The sequence below is a fragment of the Callospermophilus lateralis genome, chromosome 3 (assembly GCF_048772815.1).
Source record: "Callospermophilus lateralis isolate mCalLat2 chromosome 3, mCalLat2.hap1, whole genome shotgun sequence".
In the NCBI taxonomy this organism is placed as follows: domain Eukaryota; kingdom Metazoa; phylum Chordata; class Mammalia; order Rodentia; family Sciuridae; genus Callospermophilus; species Callospermophilus lateralis.
The window spans coordinates 62,502,651-62,518,506 of record NC_135307.1 but is presented as its reverse complement, the minus strand read 5'-3'; the positions used below and the strand labels follow the sequence as shown (position 1 = coordinate 62,518,506).

Below are 15,856 nucleotides of genomic sequence, written 5' to 3'. Positions count from 1 at the left end.
GGTCAGAACATCAAGTCAGAACTCTTATCCTTTTGAGGTCAAGGGTCTCTATGAGAACCTGGACAAAGCTTTTGTTCCAAGGTTAAAAAAAATGCTACATATGATTGCTCAAATAGGCACCTATAATTTTAAGAGGTTCACAAATACCCTAAAATCTCTCCCTATACTTTATCTCTAAAGTACACCTATCCTGTTCCAGGCTTGTCCTCCCACCCAAGGGACTCAGAACTGCCCCAAGATCTGGGATAGGGTTTCTAGGCAGCTGTGCTCAACAGACAAATTATCTCCTGCAACTCAGCATAATTAATCCTATATGGAAAAGACAAAGTGCCTTCTCTCCCTCCTCCATACCAACTTGCACTGAGGGAATCTGAACAGGAAAGATCTGTAATTTAATTCCCAAAATCCACTTTGTGAAATTAAGAAGTATTCTAAGAATATGTCATGCTCTTTTCTTTTTCTTTTTTTAAAGAGAGAGTGAGGAGGGGGAGAGAGAGAGAGAGAGAGAGAGAGAGAATTTTAATATTTTATTTCTTAGTTTTTGGCAGACACAACATCTTTGTTTGTACATGGTGCAGAGGATCGAACCCGGGCCGCACGCATGCAAGATGGGCGCACTACCACTTGAGCCACATCCCCAGCCCTGTCATGCTCTTTTCTACCTGATGCCCAGAGAGCCTCACTGAATATTAGAAGGGTTAGAATAAACAGGCAAAAACATCCTAGTTCCCTTGGCACTGTGCTCCTCCTTTGATTAAAAAAAAAAAAAATCAGTCAAGATTACCAAATAGCATTTTATTAGGTGTCTCTTTTCCCTCATGGGCTTTGAAAATTATGTGTTACCAAAGAAACCACAAAACCTCAACCATAGCTAAAGACGAAATCAAAACAAGAAGCTATAATTTCCCTCTAAAATGTTAGAAACACTTTCAATGTTGGTGAGGGTCTGGAGAAACACATAATCTCAAACACAGTTGGTAAATTTGTAAGTCAATGCAGCTTTGGTGGTGGGGGTATAGTTGACAATTTTTATCAAAAATATAAAAACACACTATTCTTGGGCTGGGGATGTAGCTCAGTTGGTACAGTGCTTGTACAAGGCCTGGGATTCAGACCTCCACCAAAAAAAACCCCAAAAACAAAAAATACTATTCTGAATTCCTAAAGATATTTTGCAAAAGTAGGCCAAAACAGGTGTGCCAACAAGTTCAACATAGCCTTGTTTATAGAGGCCCCAAATTAGAAACAAGTACTAGTTTTTAGATATGTCACATTAATGGGACATCGCATAGCCATTAAAAGAATGAGCCAAATCTGTAAGTGCTGATAAGATCTCCAGGACATGTTAATTGAAGGTTCGGAGGAATTGAGAATAGTGGATATTACAGGCTCTTTCAGTTTCTTTTTCTTCTTTTTTAGTGGTATTGGAAATCAAACCCAGGGGCACTTTACCACCGAGCCACATCCCCAACCTTCATTTTTATTTTGAGACAGGGTCTCATTTAATTGCCTAGGCAGGCTTCAAACTTGTGATCCTTCTTGCTCAAGTCTCCTGAGTTGCTGGGATTATAGGCATGTGCCACCATGGCCAGCAGTCTAATTTTTTAAAAGTATACATATGCATGCTAATATCTGCATTAAATTATGTCCTGGAAAGACACTTTTTTCACTGTTATTACCTTTGGAGAGAATAAGTAATTAGAGACCTGGAAGTAGAAGAACCATCTTAATATACAAACATTCAAAAAGCATGTCAGGGTTCTTCTTTTTTTGTTGTTTACCTATAAATACTTAAATAATTGTATGTATAAAACTCTAAATGTCAGTGTAAAACTAAAATAATAATCATCACTTAGAAATTTTATTAAGAAAGGAGCCCTTTGTAAGTTTAACAAGGAAAGGGGAAAAGGGCCCATACGATGCACAGCAATAAACTAGTGGAGGAGACTGGAAGAGAATCAAGAGGAGAATTAAGACACTCCTTCCCCCTCTTCTCTCAAGACACTGCTGACATCATGAATTACTGAAGCTTTCCACTGGAGATGAAATAGCTCAGTGCCCCACTCCTGTTGCCAGCTATTCATTGCAATTTTAAGTGAAGGAGATAATACATTAGGAGAAAGTTGGCATAATCAGTCCAAACCCTGCCTTTTGTAGTGTGGATAAGGCAGAACAGTTGTTCCTAGAAAGTGTGAGTGGTAGAATACTCTGCTGATGAATATTAGAGATTGTCTTCCTTGAAGACAGCAGATCTCCATAAGCACACAGTGCAAAGGCACATTAGGGGCCTGCCATTACATGCACTAGAAAAACAAGAGCCAAGTGCATATACAACAGAAAGGCCTAGAAAAAGCTTTGCTGTCTTGTGGTACCTCAGGGAGCCCTGCTCAACACTAGGGACACTCCCTGCCTACACAGATCTGCTGTAATAGTTTCAACTCCCTTTGATTGACTCATAGAGAGAATTAGGTAAGACGAAAATTCAAGGAAGATAATTCTCTATACTTAACTGCCCTTTCATCTGAGGCCCATAAAATATAAACTTACTTACTTTCCATTACATTCTTCCATATATTCTTTATTTTTATGTTATTATTTTTTAAATATTTATTTATTTATTTTTTAGGTAGATGGACACAACACAATGCCTTTATTTTTATGTGGTGCTGAGAATCGAACCCGGGACCCGCCTGTGCTAGGCGAGAGCTCTACTGCTGAGCCACAATCCCAGCCCCTATATATTTTTAAAATATTTATTTTTTAGTTGCAGTTAGACACAATATGTTTATTTTATTTATATGCGGTGCTGAGGATCGAACCCAGGGCCTTACAAGTGCTAGGCAAGTGTCTACCACTGACTTACAGCCCCAGCCCTAGCCCCATCTTCTATAATATTGCTTTACAAAATGAAACTGCCTCCCCATAGGATTTCCAGAAAAGCTAGCTGTCTTTTATAAAGCAAGGTCAGCTTTATGTACAGGTGCCATAAAAGGTTATCCTTCCCTCATGGGATTTTCATGAAAGAACCTCCTACTCAACCCCATTTCCACATCTTTTAATGATGCTTGAAATTCACCCATTAGTGACTTATACCACTAGGTCAAGATTGTCCAAGGTGTGCTTATTTAATAATGAAATCAGAAGGCAAATATACTAGGTCCACAAAACTACAGTGCAGTAGCTCTTAAACATTTGTGGTCACTGGTCCTTTTTGAGAAATTGATAAAGCAAACAAATTTCCTTCTCAGAAAAATACACTTACATTTATATAATTTGGGGGCTCACAATTTAGAGGAACTCCTTCCAGCCTGTGGTTAAGAACCCCTGGTTTAACAGCAGTGAGTTTGGCAAATCCCTCTCCCCGTGGAAGAGTTCCTGCACATGTAGGGAATGCCAGGCCTCAAGAAAAAAGGCAGAACTGAAGCCTTTGGGGTAGGAGGATCATAAGTTCAAGGCTAGCCTCAGGAACTTAGGGAGACCCTGCTTCGAAATAAAATGCCTATAATCCCAGCAGCTCAGAAGGCTGGGGCAATTACTTCATGTAATTGCCTAGAACTAACCCCATCCAGAATCCAGATTACAACTTATAACTCCTCATCAGCAATGTCTATGGATTTTTCATTTTGTTGGCTGCTTGGGAATAGGTTCTTTTGGCTTCAGAAACACCAGTGCATGTTAAGAGATGCCTAATTGAGACCAGCTGTCAAACAAGTTCACAACACTTGCTGGCTAATCACTTTACCTGAGAAATAAGGGAGGGGAAAGTGTGAAAAAAGAGGGGCTCACCTCTGAGGTTTTCGGATATCCCAGAGTCCCACTCCTTCCTTTGAATTGGCTGTGGCCAATAACCTGGGCTCCACAGGGTTAAACATGACACTGTGAAAGGCTGATGGGTAGTTTGCCAGGCAGAAGGGCTCTGTGAAAAGAGAAATTATGATGGGTTCATTCAAGTCATCTTTGGGTCAATGGCAGTCAGATGAGTAAACGTATGAATCCAAGTAGGAGCATACTTTTGAATAATCCCCCCAAAGAACCAGAACCCCAACATAGTACACATCACCACAGATACCTTTCCTCAAAATCCCTCCCGAGTCCTTCAAACACTTCTTCATGAAGAAAATACAACAGTAATTTAAACACATTTAACCAAATTTTAAGTCACAATACTTAGAAATCATACAGTACCTGAAAAGGGGAAGGTAAACTATTTTATAGTTAGTTAGTAAAACTGAATTCCACATGAGCTAAAAAAATTCATGATCAGTTTCTGGTACAATTATTACAACTTTAATCCAAATTTATTAGTCTAAAAAAATAAAAGTTTTAAAACTGCAGTAGATTCAGTGAAGACAAAGCCAAACAGTGAAAAAAATTAAGATAGCGCAAAACAATAGTACAAGGTTGTTTTTTAAATTTTATTTTATTTTATTTTATTTTTTTGGTTTGCAATGCCTAAATGGCTTAGTGTTTATTTTTATGATTTGACTTCCAGTATTAGAATGTGTGTCAAGAGGGTAGGTATTGGGGATTCAACCCAGGGCTTCATGACCACACACTCTCCACTAAGCTATAGCTCCAGTCCTTTTTTAATTTTATTTATTTATTCATTTACTTACCTTCCCCCGCAACCCAGTACTAGGGATTGAACACAGAAGCATTCTACCACTAAACTACATCTGCAGTCCTTTTTATTCTTTATTTTGAGACAGAGTCTTGCTAAGTTGCCCAGGACATTCTCAGACTTGAGATCCTCCTGATTTGCTGGGATTATAGGCATGCATCCACACCAGGATTATGGGTATATGCCACCATGTACCACTAAAAATATTTTTTAAAAAACCTAATACTTGAACTTCTTTTGCATTCAGTCAGGTCCCAGTCAACTTCACCTACAACCCCTGTGTCCATCTGTATTAATTATCAGGCTCCATGTGAGGAAGGAATCACTTTTATGGAACCTGTTAGAGTGAAAGACAGAAAGCACTTTTCATTCTATGATTTCCAAATACATTACTACATAAGTCTCTGAGCAGGTGAAGTACTCGCAGTCATCAGGCAGTGCAAACAAAGGAAAATCTCATCTACTAATCACATAGAGATTGAGCTATAAGTGCTTCTTGTTATAACCTGACCTGTCTGACCCTAAGGACAAGCTTCTATGATAGCCTGAACCTCAATAACAAGCACAGCCCAGCATGTTACATGTTTGAAATATAGAAAAATAAAAAGACCTAGACCCAGCCAGACGAAGCAGGCAGGCTAGTAAACTCAGTGTACATAGGTGTTATCATTACACAGCCAAACTAAAGGGGAGAGGTAGACATGACAGTGGCACTGGAGGAAAGGGCCTTTGAAGACAGAGAAATCCCTCTATAGGAAATGAGCTAAGAAGATGCATTTCCTGAAGAACTTCAGAGAAAGTCATCAAAACAAGTTCTTCAATCACACATCAGAGACTAAAAGAGCACACTTGGGGGCATTCACAAGACAATTTTCACATAGAACATATTTGCCATCATTTTACAATCCTACATGCAGGTAAGACAAGGTTCTGTGATTTTCTTCAACAAAAGAACAAGCCTGCAACTAAGGTTGCAAGAAAGTGTACAGCACCCCAGTTCTCTGTAAACAGCTAAGGATCTATGCATGTCAGCATCACACATAGCTGGCCTTTGATAGTTACCCTCCACAATGAGGTACCATATCTTCTGTTTCTTGGAGCCACTAACAGCCAAGTGCAAGGGTGCATGAAAATTCACAGGTGGGTGGAGATGAGCTGACAAAGATGCCCCACTTCTGACTACTTAGGGCAGTATGGGACCTCCAAAGACACTGTGCTGCCATGTGACTCACATTTTTTCTCCTTTGACAACCTTCACACTCAAATACTCAGGTCACAGCAAAGAACTTGACATGAAACTGTACACACAATCCAGTAGTCTTTTGTCCGGTGACCCTACCTCCATGGGGAGACTCCCGGATGTCCCAAATGAGAACCCGACCATCATCTGAAGAGCTGGCAAAAATGTTGTCATTTACTGGGCTCACTGATAAGCCATATACTGCATCTTCATGAGCAAACACATCCAAGGTCTCGCTGCTGAGAAACAGAGAGCAAGAGAGAGGCACACAGGCACACACATACACACAAACATAACACAGAGTCCCAGCTCTCTGGCACCTAGGGTGTAGTCTCTCTTCTTAGGAGAAAGTCAGCCTAGCTAAACCTAAAGGATATTGTATTTCCTAAAAGGTAAATGTTCTTCAACTTTCAAATGAAAAAAAAAACAAAAAAAGTACTATCAAAGCACTATTTTTATAGATTTCATAAGTATTTTAAAAGTGACTTGATGGTTTTGTTTTTTTATTTATTACAGAATGCATCTGTTTATGTCCAGATTTGAGGGTGGTGTTTGATTTCCAAAAAGCAAAGGAAAGCTTTAAAGCAGGCTGAAGTGATATAGCAGAAGTGGGAGAGAATCTTCTAGCAGTCTGGCATGCTGATTAATAGCACGGCTCTACCCAGACTGCCTAAGTTTAGATCCTAGCATCACTTGACTTTAAGTTACTTAACATCTCTGTGCCTCTGTTTCCACTTCTGTAATGCAGATCACACTATCCTTCACAAAATGATTGAGGGTTAAATGAATTAACACTTACAAAGCACTTAGAATGATGTCTGGCACATGACAGTAAGAAGTCAATAAATATTAGCTGTGATTATTATTAAATATTATTTCTCATCCTCTTTCAATCATTCCCTTAAAATTTTCACCTAAAAAAACTAATTTCATACCAACTCTGCAAATTCCTTTTTCTTTTTATAAATCAAAACTTTATTTCAAAATTATTATAAAATGTATTTAGAAAAGGACCAATGTTTCATGTTGTTTTCTTCAAAAGATAAAAACAATTTTGGTCTAAAGAGATATTTTCCTCTCTTCCTGTGAAAAATAGTCAATCACCTTCACACACCAACAACATATTTACCTTTCAACATCATGAAGGATAACTTGCTCATCATTTCCTGTAAAGGAAAAAAAGTAGAATCTGGTAATTCCTGCTAGTTGGTCCCTATCCACATTACATGAAAAATTTAAGTTCTCAGGGTAAAAATATGAACAGTGTTAATACAAGTTAGGAGTGTTTACTAAGAAAAGGTTTATAATAATTTAAGGATAGGACATTCTTTATCTTTTTAAAATATTTATTTTTTAGTTGTAGTTGGACACAATACCTTTGTTTTATTTATTTATTTTTATGTGGTGCTAAGGATCTAACCCAGGGCCTCGCACACATTAGGCAAGCACTCTACTGCTGAGCCACAACCCCAGCCCCAGGATAGGACATTCTTACAGAGATTTTTAAAAACTTAAGCGTAATAAGGGATAACATAATAACTGTTCCCAAAATGCAGTATTTAGTGGATTAGGAAAAACCTTCAAGGAAATTGTAAATGATCTAATAATTCATTCACCCAAATTAGCTTCCTGCCCATCACCAGCAAAACACTCCTTAACTATGAACCTGGAATGAAATCTCTAACATTTTTATGCCTCAGCTGTTTATCTGAAAATAGAGATAATAACTGCTTCTATTTCACAGGGTTATTGTGAGCATGAGTCTGTAAAAGCATTCAAAATAGGGCAGAACACTTGATAAGTCCCCAATAAATATCTGCTACTATTCCTATCCTCTTTATATTTTATAGCATTAAAATTTGATGGTAATGTGATTTTTAAATGATGGGAAAGTTTTTCTCTACAACATTTTTCTTTTGCAGTTCTCCTCATTCCAATAAAGGATCTAAAAACAGTTACATTCATTATACATCTTCAAATGGTTCATATAGCTAAAATATAAAAATCTAAATATGAAAAAGCAGAGAGTAAAAAAATATCCTACTGTATGCTTAAATAGACAACCAACAGTCACTTAGATAGAAAGGCACAAAGAGCAGTAAAGATGTGGCTCAGGTCATCTTAAATTTCAAAGCCTTAGCTGTAAATTCTACCATGAAATTAATAAACCCATACTGGTACCTTCTTGGTGCCAGGCACATGCTAGGTATTGGGAGAATTATAAGATTAAGATTCTGCCCAGTCCTTGAGGAACTGATAGTACAATTGCACTATTAAGGTGGAAGAACAATATGAACAAAAGGCACAAGGGTAAATACTATAGTGCATATGCACAGTAGTTTAGTGGACTAAGTACATTTCATGGGCAAGGGAAATAGGCTAGGGATAGATTGGGGTTTAGACTGTAAATGATGGGCACTGTAGGTCAAGAATTCACATGGTCAAATCTTTATTTTTAAATGAAAATTTATAAAAGAAATGCATGAGAAGGAGGGTTAGAGATTGGTGGCAAAAATCACACAAGGCCAATGCAATTGTTGAGGCCAAAGATGAGGACTTAAATCAAGGCAGTGGGAATAGAAAAGATGAGGACCTAAATGAGGGCAGTGGGAATAGGAAAGATGAGGATCTAAATCAGAGAAGTGGGTATAGGAAAAAAAAATAGAAACTAAAGGATGAGTAGAAAGAGCTTTTGAGATAGATCTGACAGGACTTTGTGACTGACTCTATATGCAAATGAAAGAAAGGCAGGTTTGAGGATGAATTTCAAATGAACCATTTAAAATTGCCATTTGTATAAGGCCATTTTTATATGGCCAAAGTCAGCAGTTTTTTCTATCTTAGTATTCTGTTGCTTTTTTTTTTTTTTTTTTTTTCAGTGCTGGAGATTAAACTCAGGGCCTAACATGGTAAGCAAGTCTGAACTATATTTCCAGCCCAATATTTAAATTGCTTTTAGAAAATAGGTAGACTTTCAATGGGAAAATATGTAGCTCCAAATGAAGATCAGGGCTAAAACTGTGGAACAGAGAGGGGTGGTTGATGAAGCAATCACCAAGAGGTTAACTTTAGCACCAGCCATTCCAATTGTTCCCTAACACAATGCTTTTCAAACAAGGGTCATGACATCAAATTAAGTCACAGCCAACATCTTTTTTTTTTTAATGCCTTTATTTATTTATTTTTATGTAGTGCTGAGGATCAAACCCAGGCCTTTGCACGTGCTAGGCAAGCACTCTACTGCTGAGCCACAACCCCAGCCCACAGCCAACATCTTTAAAAATAAAACAGAATAAAAAATAAGACTGGGCGCAGTAGCACATGCCTATAATCCCAGTGACTTGGCAGGCTGAGACAGGAGGATCCTGAGTTCAAAGCCAGCCTCAGCAACCCCAAGAGGCTAAGCAACTCAGTGAGACCCTGCCTTTAAATCAAATACAAAATAGGGCTGGGGATGTGGCTCAGTGATTGAGTGCCCCTGAGTTCAATCCCCAGTACCAAAAATGAGATAAAATGTTTCAAATGTATGTGTGTATGTGTGTGTGACAGAGAGATATGTGTTCCTGTGTACCAGAGCACAACATGAAAGATTTCTGCCAAAGAGAAAGGAAGAAAGGAAGGTTAGGAAGAAGGAATGTGAGAAAGAGAGAGAAGAAAGGAAGGAGAGAGAAAGACAAACCCTAAATCACATATCTAAACTGCTAAAAAGACAAGCTAGAATAAACTAGTAATACCACAGTTCAATTAAGATACAGGAAGAAAAATAGGAATTATTTAGATTCTTTTCTCTAAAATTCCAACCATAGTGAATTTCCCACAAAGGAATTTCCCTTCTTCTCACCTCCAGAGAACACTTTGGTGTTTCCACTGTTGAAAGCCAGGCAAAAAATGTTGGAATGGTGTTCTCCTTTCAGTTGTATGGGCTTGACTCTGGAGTGGATCGCTTGTTCCATATGCCACAGCAGAACCCGACGGTCATCTCCTCCTTGAGAAGGAAGTTAAGAGTCTAGGGTTAAAAGAGCTGGCATTTGGCTTTGCTAGTCTCAAATATCATTCTTTCCAAAACTCCACCTCCCCAACTCCATAAGATTCTGATGGTACCTTACACCCAGCACTCTCCCCACTTAAACCATGGGGTACATGACCTCTAGGCCACTCACTCTCTCCCATGAATCAAATATTAAATAATATAGAAATTGAAAGGGATAAGTGCTGATATTGAAACTCACCCTGAAAGCAATCCTGTTTCTGTCTTTCCGGAAACCCAGTTGTTTAAATTGTTACCTAGAATCTTTCTAATAAGGTCCTTTTTTCCTCACTGGTCTAACAGAATCAAAGGTAATTTTTATTACTTGCAGCCAAAGAACTCTGAAAGTAATATTTCTAACATAATAGCCTTCAAAGCAACCACTTTTGATATGCTTTCATTGACTAAAGGACAGTGTACAAATGACAACTAAAAAACTACCTGACTCTAGTAGGTGCCAGACAAAACCCAGTTCTCATGATCCTTAGATGGGCTCTTACCTTCACAAAATTCCCAACAGTCTGAACTAAATAAGCAATATTACAATGCATAAGCTACCTCCTAGAAAATGAGAACACATATGATCTATATTATATATTCTCTCTTTTTTTTTTTTTTGCGGGGGGGGGGTAGTACTGGGGAACAGTACCTCCCATATGCTAAGTAAGTACTCTACCACCAAGTTACATCCCACTATATTTATATTCGAAGATGTGTTAAAAATGTCTGGAAGGATTAATATATTTAACAATGGTTACTTCTAAGGAATAGAATTAGAAAGTAGAAAAAAACTTGATTTTTAAAAATTTGGCATTGTTTGACTTTTTAAAATAAGCCAACAAGATATTCTTTTCCCGATAAAAATGTAAATGACAACAGCAGCAAATCAGCAAACTCTGTACCTCTGCCTCTCCACCTCTATTCAATTAAAAACAAAAAAATACCCAGCCAGGCTAAGTATGTAGCTCTATAATGTGCTTATGTGTTAGTATGCATAAGGCCCTGGGTTCCATCCCTGACACCATATTTTGTGTCTGTGTATGTGCAGTACTGGGGATTGAACCATGGGGCACTATACCAGTGAGCTACACCCCAGCCACCCCGCTCCCCACTTTTTCTTTTGGTGGGCAGTACTGAGGATTGAACTCCGGGGCACTCTACCACTGAGCCACACCCCCAACCCTATTTTGAATTTTTATTTAGAGACAGGGTCTCACTGAATTGCTTAGTGCCTTGCTTTTGCTGAGTCTGGCTTTGAATCACGATCCTCCTGCCTCAGCCTCCCGAGCCGCTGGGATTTACAGGCGTGTGCCACTGCACCCAGCCCTGGAAGCACACTAAAAAAATAAATACAATAACCACAAATTATAGCACATCCACACAAGGGTATACCATGAAGTATTAAGTCAGTAGATACGACCTAATATGGAGAGATAGCCAAAGGTCTTTGTTAAGAGGGAAAAATAACTGTAAACAGTATAGGTACCACAACTACTTTTGTAAAACAAATTTTTTAAAAAGCTCCAGGACAGCAAGAATCTTGTCAGTTTTGTTCACTGTGGAATCTCCAGTATCTAATCAAGGCACCAGAGAGTAGACATTGAATGAAGGGGCTTATACTTGTGTATCTATGCTTATATTTATATATAGCTATAGAAATTGTTTATAGAGAGAGAGAGAAAGAGAATATTTATTTTTTAGTTTTCGGCAGACACAACATCTTTGTTTGTATGTGGTACTGAGGATTGAACCCGGGCCGCACGCATGCCAGGCGAGCGCACTACCACTTGAGCCACAACCCCAGCCTTTTTTTTTTTTTTTTTTTAAAGAGAGAGATTTTTACCATTTCTAAGTGCACATTTGTGTTGTTGTGCAATCATTAACATTATCCACCTCCAGAACTCTTTTATCATCACAAACTGAAATTCTAAGGAACATTAATTTCTCCCAGCCCCTAGTAACCACTATCCTACTTTCTGTCTCTATGAATTTGACTATTCTAGGTACCTAATATGTATAAAGCAGACTCAAAAGGATAAAACACTTATAACTTTTTAAATATTCATCTTTATTGTAGCATGCATCAGAAATTTTACACCTTTATTAGACTAAATAGTATTCTGAGTTTTATAAGCTTTTACACACATATTTTGTTTAGTCATTCATCCAATGATGCACATTTGGGCTGTTTCTATATTTTGGCTACTGTGACTAGTGTTACTTAGAACATGAGTATACAAATATCTACTTATGAAATTGCTTTCAATTATTTTGAATATATATACTATTAAGGAATTTGGGTTTTTTTGTTTGTTTGTTTTCTTTTGTTTTATTTATTATTAACCATTGAACCCAAGCAATGCTAAGTAAGCTATCTATCACTGAGCTACATCCCTAGTCCTTTTTTAATTTCTATTTTAAGACAGGGTCTAAGTTGCTCAGGCTGGCCTTAAAACTTCAATTCTACTGCCTCAGTTTCCCAAGTAACTGGGATTACAGCATGGGAAACTTTTATGTTTTGATGCTTACATTATTTCATCCTATATTACAACTTGACCTTGTTCTTAGACATATTTTCTTTTACAATTAAAATTAATAGAAGGTGGGCTAGGGTTGTGGCTCAGTATTGGAGCACTTGCCTGGCAAGTGTGAGGCGCTGGGTTCAATCCTCAGCACCACATAAAAAACAAATAAATAAAATAAAAGTATGCTATCTATCTACAATTAAAAGTATTTTTTTAAAAATTAATAGAGCAGGGCTGGAGCTGTAGCTCAATGGTAGAGTGCTTGCCTCATACTATGAGGCACTGGGCTCAATCCTCAGCACCACATAAAAATAAAGACACTGTGTCCATCTACAACTGAAAAATATTTTTTAAAAATTAATAGAGCATACTACACACACACCCAAGAAGATACATTGTTAGTAGGACTGCAAATTAGTGTGACCACTCTGGAAAGCTGTATGGAGATTTCTCAAAAAACTAGGATTTGACCCAGTTATCCCACTACTCTGTATGTATTCAAAGGATTTAAAAGAAACATACTACACTGACCCAGCCATATCTATGTTTACAGCAGTTCAATTCACAATAGCTAAGCTATGGAACCAACTGAGGTGCCCTTCAACAGATGAATAGATAAACAAACCGTGGTATGTATACACAATGAAATATTACTCAAGCCATAAAGAAGAATGATTTTATGACATTTGCCAGTAAATGGATGGATCTGGAGACTATCGTGCTAAGTGAAATAAGTCAACCCCAAAAAGCCAAAGGTCTAATGTTTTCTCTGATATGTGAAAGCTAATCCATAATAAGATGTGTGGGGGAGGGATATCAGTGGAATAGACAAAGGGGAATGAAAGAAAGGGAGGAGAGATGGGATAAGGAAAGACAGTGGAATGAATCTGACATAACATTCCTATGTACATATATGAATATACCACAGTGAATCTCACCATTGCATACATTCACAATAAAATTAATTAATAACTATAAGTAAATGGCAGAAAGAACAGTAAGCAGAGGGAAGGGAGCAGAGTGTGGAAAGAAGGGAAGGGAAGAGGAAGGGGTGGAATTAGAACAAGATATACTCCATGCTTTTATAATTATGTTAAAATGGATTCAACTGTGCTGGGGCCATGGTTCAGTGGCAGAGGGCTTCCTCGCACATGTGAGGCACTAGATTCTATCCTCAGCACCACATAAAAATAAATAAAGATATTGTGTCCATCCGTAACTAAAAATAAAAAATAAAAAAGAAGCAATCTCCAAAAAGAAAAGTTGAGAATTGGCAAATAAAGTTTCTAACCTAAAAAGGGGGGGGGGATTCTACTGTCATGTATAACTAAAAAGAAACAATAAAATTTAAAAAAATTTTAAAAAGAATTCCTTTGTTTCATGAGTTTTCTCTTCCTTTCACTGTCAGGCAAGATCAAGTTCTATATTCTCCTCTGAAGTATCATTTTCTACCAGATTCATGTCTCAAGTGCAGCCCACAGCATTCTGTGTTTACGACTTCTATACTTCAACTACAACTTCTCTGGCCTGGGAAAGAATCTAAATTCTTTACCTCATACAAATTTACCACGGTGTAAAACATCAAGTTAATTATGAAAATAATGGTTTGGAGTCTTTATTGTTTTATTTTATTTTAATGAAAATTACAAATCTACTAACAGATCTAGACATGCTGTGAACACTTCAGTTTTCCATAGTCCACATTCCTATTGCTTGCCCCCAACAATGTAGCCATGAATCAGGGATTTATTACCACTTCTGCTATTGTGTTTTTTTTATATTAAAGAAGTACTTTATACCCATGTCTCTATCAAAAATGGAAAATTAAAGAGAGGCCATATGTTTTTTCTATTTGTTCATGTTTCTATCTCCCTACACCTCAGTTTCATCAAATATAAAATGGTGACCATAACAGTTCTTGTACTCATATACAGATTTTATAGATTGAAAGTCGAGTGCAAAGGAGTTAAATAACTTACCAAGATCATCCAGTAAGGAAAGTGGTTGAGCAAGCAGTTCATTAAGACTCCAAGGCCCTCACTCTTCACCACTACTATTAACTATCTTACAGATCAAAAAATGAATCATAACTGACAAAGAAAATTCATCTGATGGACAACTGAAGGACTTCTCTGCCTTGTAACACACTTCAAAAATATCTAGGTATGATTAAAAGAGCAAAGAAGTAAAATGGGAAGCAAACTGAACTGGAGTAAAATAAGGGTCCTGGATGGGACTGCCTGAAAGTATAAGGTGCTAGCAATGCACAAAACTGGCAATGGGTTATCTAAAATATATAAAGAATTCCTACAATATTTATTTATTTATTGGTACTAGAGATTGAATCCAGGGGCACTTTACTCAGAGCTACATTCCCAGGCCTTTTTCTTTCTTTTTTTTTTTTTTCTTTTGTATCAGGGATTGAACCCAATGGTGCTTAACCACTGAACCACATCCCCAACCCTTTTTTGTATTTTACTTAGAGATAGGGTCTTGCTGAGTCGCTTAGGGCCTTGCTAAATTGCTGAGGCTAGCTTTTTTTTTTTTTTTTTTTTTTTAAGAGTGAGAGAGAGTGAGAAAGAGAGAGAGAGGGGGAGAGAATTTTAAAATATTTATTTTTTAGTATTTGGCGGACACAACATCTTTGTCTGTATGTGGTGCTGAGGATCGAACCCGGGCCGCACGCATGCCAGGCGAGCGCGCTACCGCTTGAGCCACATCCCCAGCCCGCTGAGGCTAGCTTTGAACCCATGATCCTCCTGCCTCATCCTCCCAAGCCACTGGGATTACAAGTGTGAGCCACCATGCCTGGCTCTCTAACTTGATTTTGAACCCAATACAATCCCAATGAATCTCCCAGAAAGTTATTTCATGAATATTGACAAACTGATTCTAAAACTTATATGGCAAAAGACTGGAATAGACAGCACAATATGGAAGAACAACAACAAAGTTGGAGGGCTGACACTACCTGACTTCAACACTGAGAGGGCAAAAATAGCCAGCATAAATACCATCAAAGGAACAAAGGCAAAATATTGGAGCAAAGATTTCTCTCAACAAATGTGCTGGAACTCATGAACGCCCACAAGTGAAAAATTAAATCTAAATACAGACCTTAAACCCTTCATAAAATTCAAAATGGATCATAGAACCAAGTATAAAATCCAAAACTACAAAACTCCTAGAAGATAACAGGAGAAAATCTAGATGACCCTGGGTATGATGATGACTTTTTTAGAAATAACACCAGGGGCTGGAGATGTGGCTCAAGCGGTAGCACGCTCGCCTAGCATGCATACGGCCCGGGTTCGATCCTCAGCACCACATACAAAGAAAGATGTTGTGTCTGCCGAATACTAAAAAACAAATATTAAAAAAAAAAAAAATTCTCTCTCTCTCAAAGAAAAAAAAAAAAAAGAAAGAAAGAACACCAAAGGCAT

The 15,856-nt window shown here is 37.8% G+C and overlaps 1 protein-coding gene across 3 annotated transcripts in view; it reads right to left on the bottom strand.

The window, feature by feature from the left end:
• Positions 1–15,856, bottom strand: part of Dcaf5 (DDB1 and CUL4 associated factor 5) — a 103,618-nt gene that overhangs the window by 62,806 nt on the left and 24,956 nt on the right. For all 3 annotated transcript variants that reach the window (XM_076850321.2, XM_076850320.2, XM_076850322.2), the window contains 4 exons: positions 9,703–9,846; positions 6,991–7,027; positions 5,961–6,100; positions 3,787–3,916 (listed from right to left, as the gene is read on the bottom strand). In XM_076850321.2, the coding sequence (XP_076706436.1) occupies positions 3,787–3,916; positions 5,961–6,100; positions 6,991–7,027; positions 9,703–9,814 (419 nt within the window). In that variant the 5' untranslated portion in view covers positions 9,815–9,846. The remainder of the gene's footprint in view (positions 1–3,786; positions 3,917–5,960; positions 6,101–6,990; positions 7,028–9,702; positions 9,847–15,856) is intronic.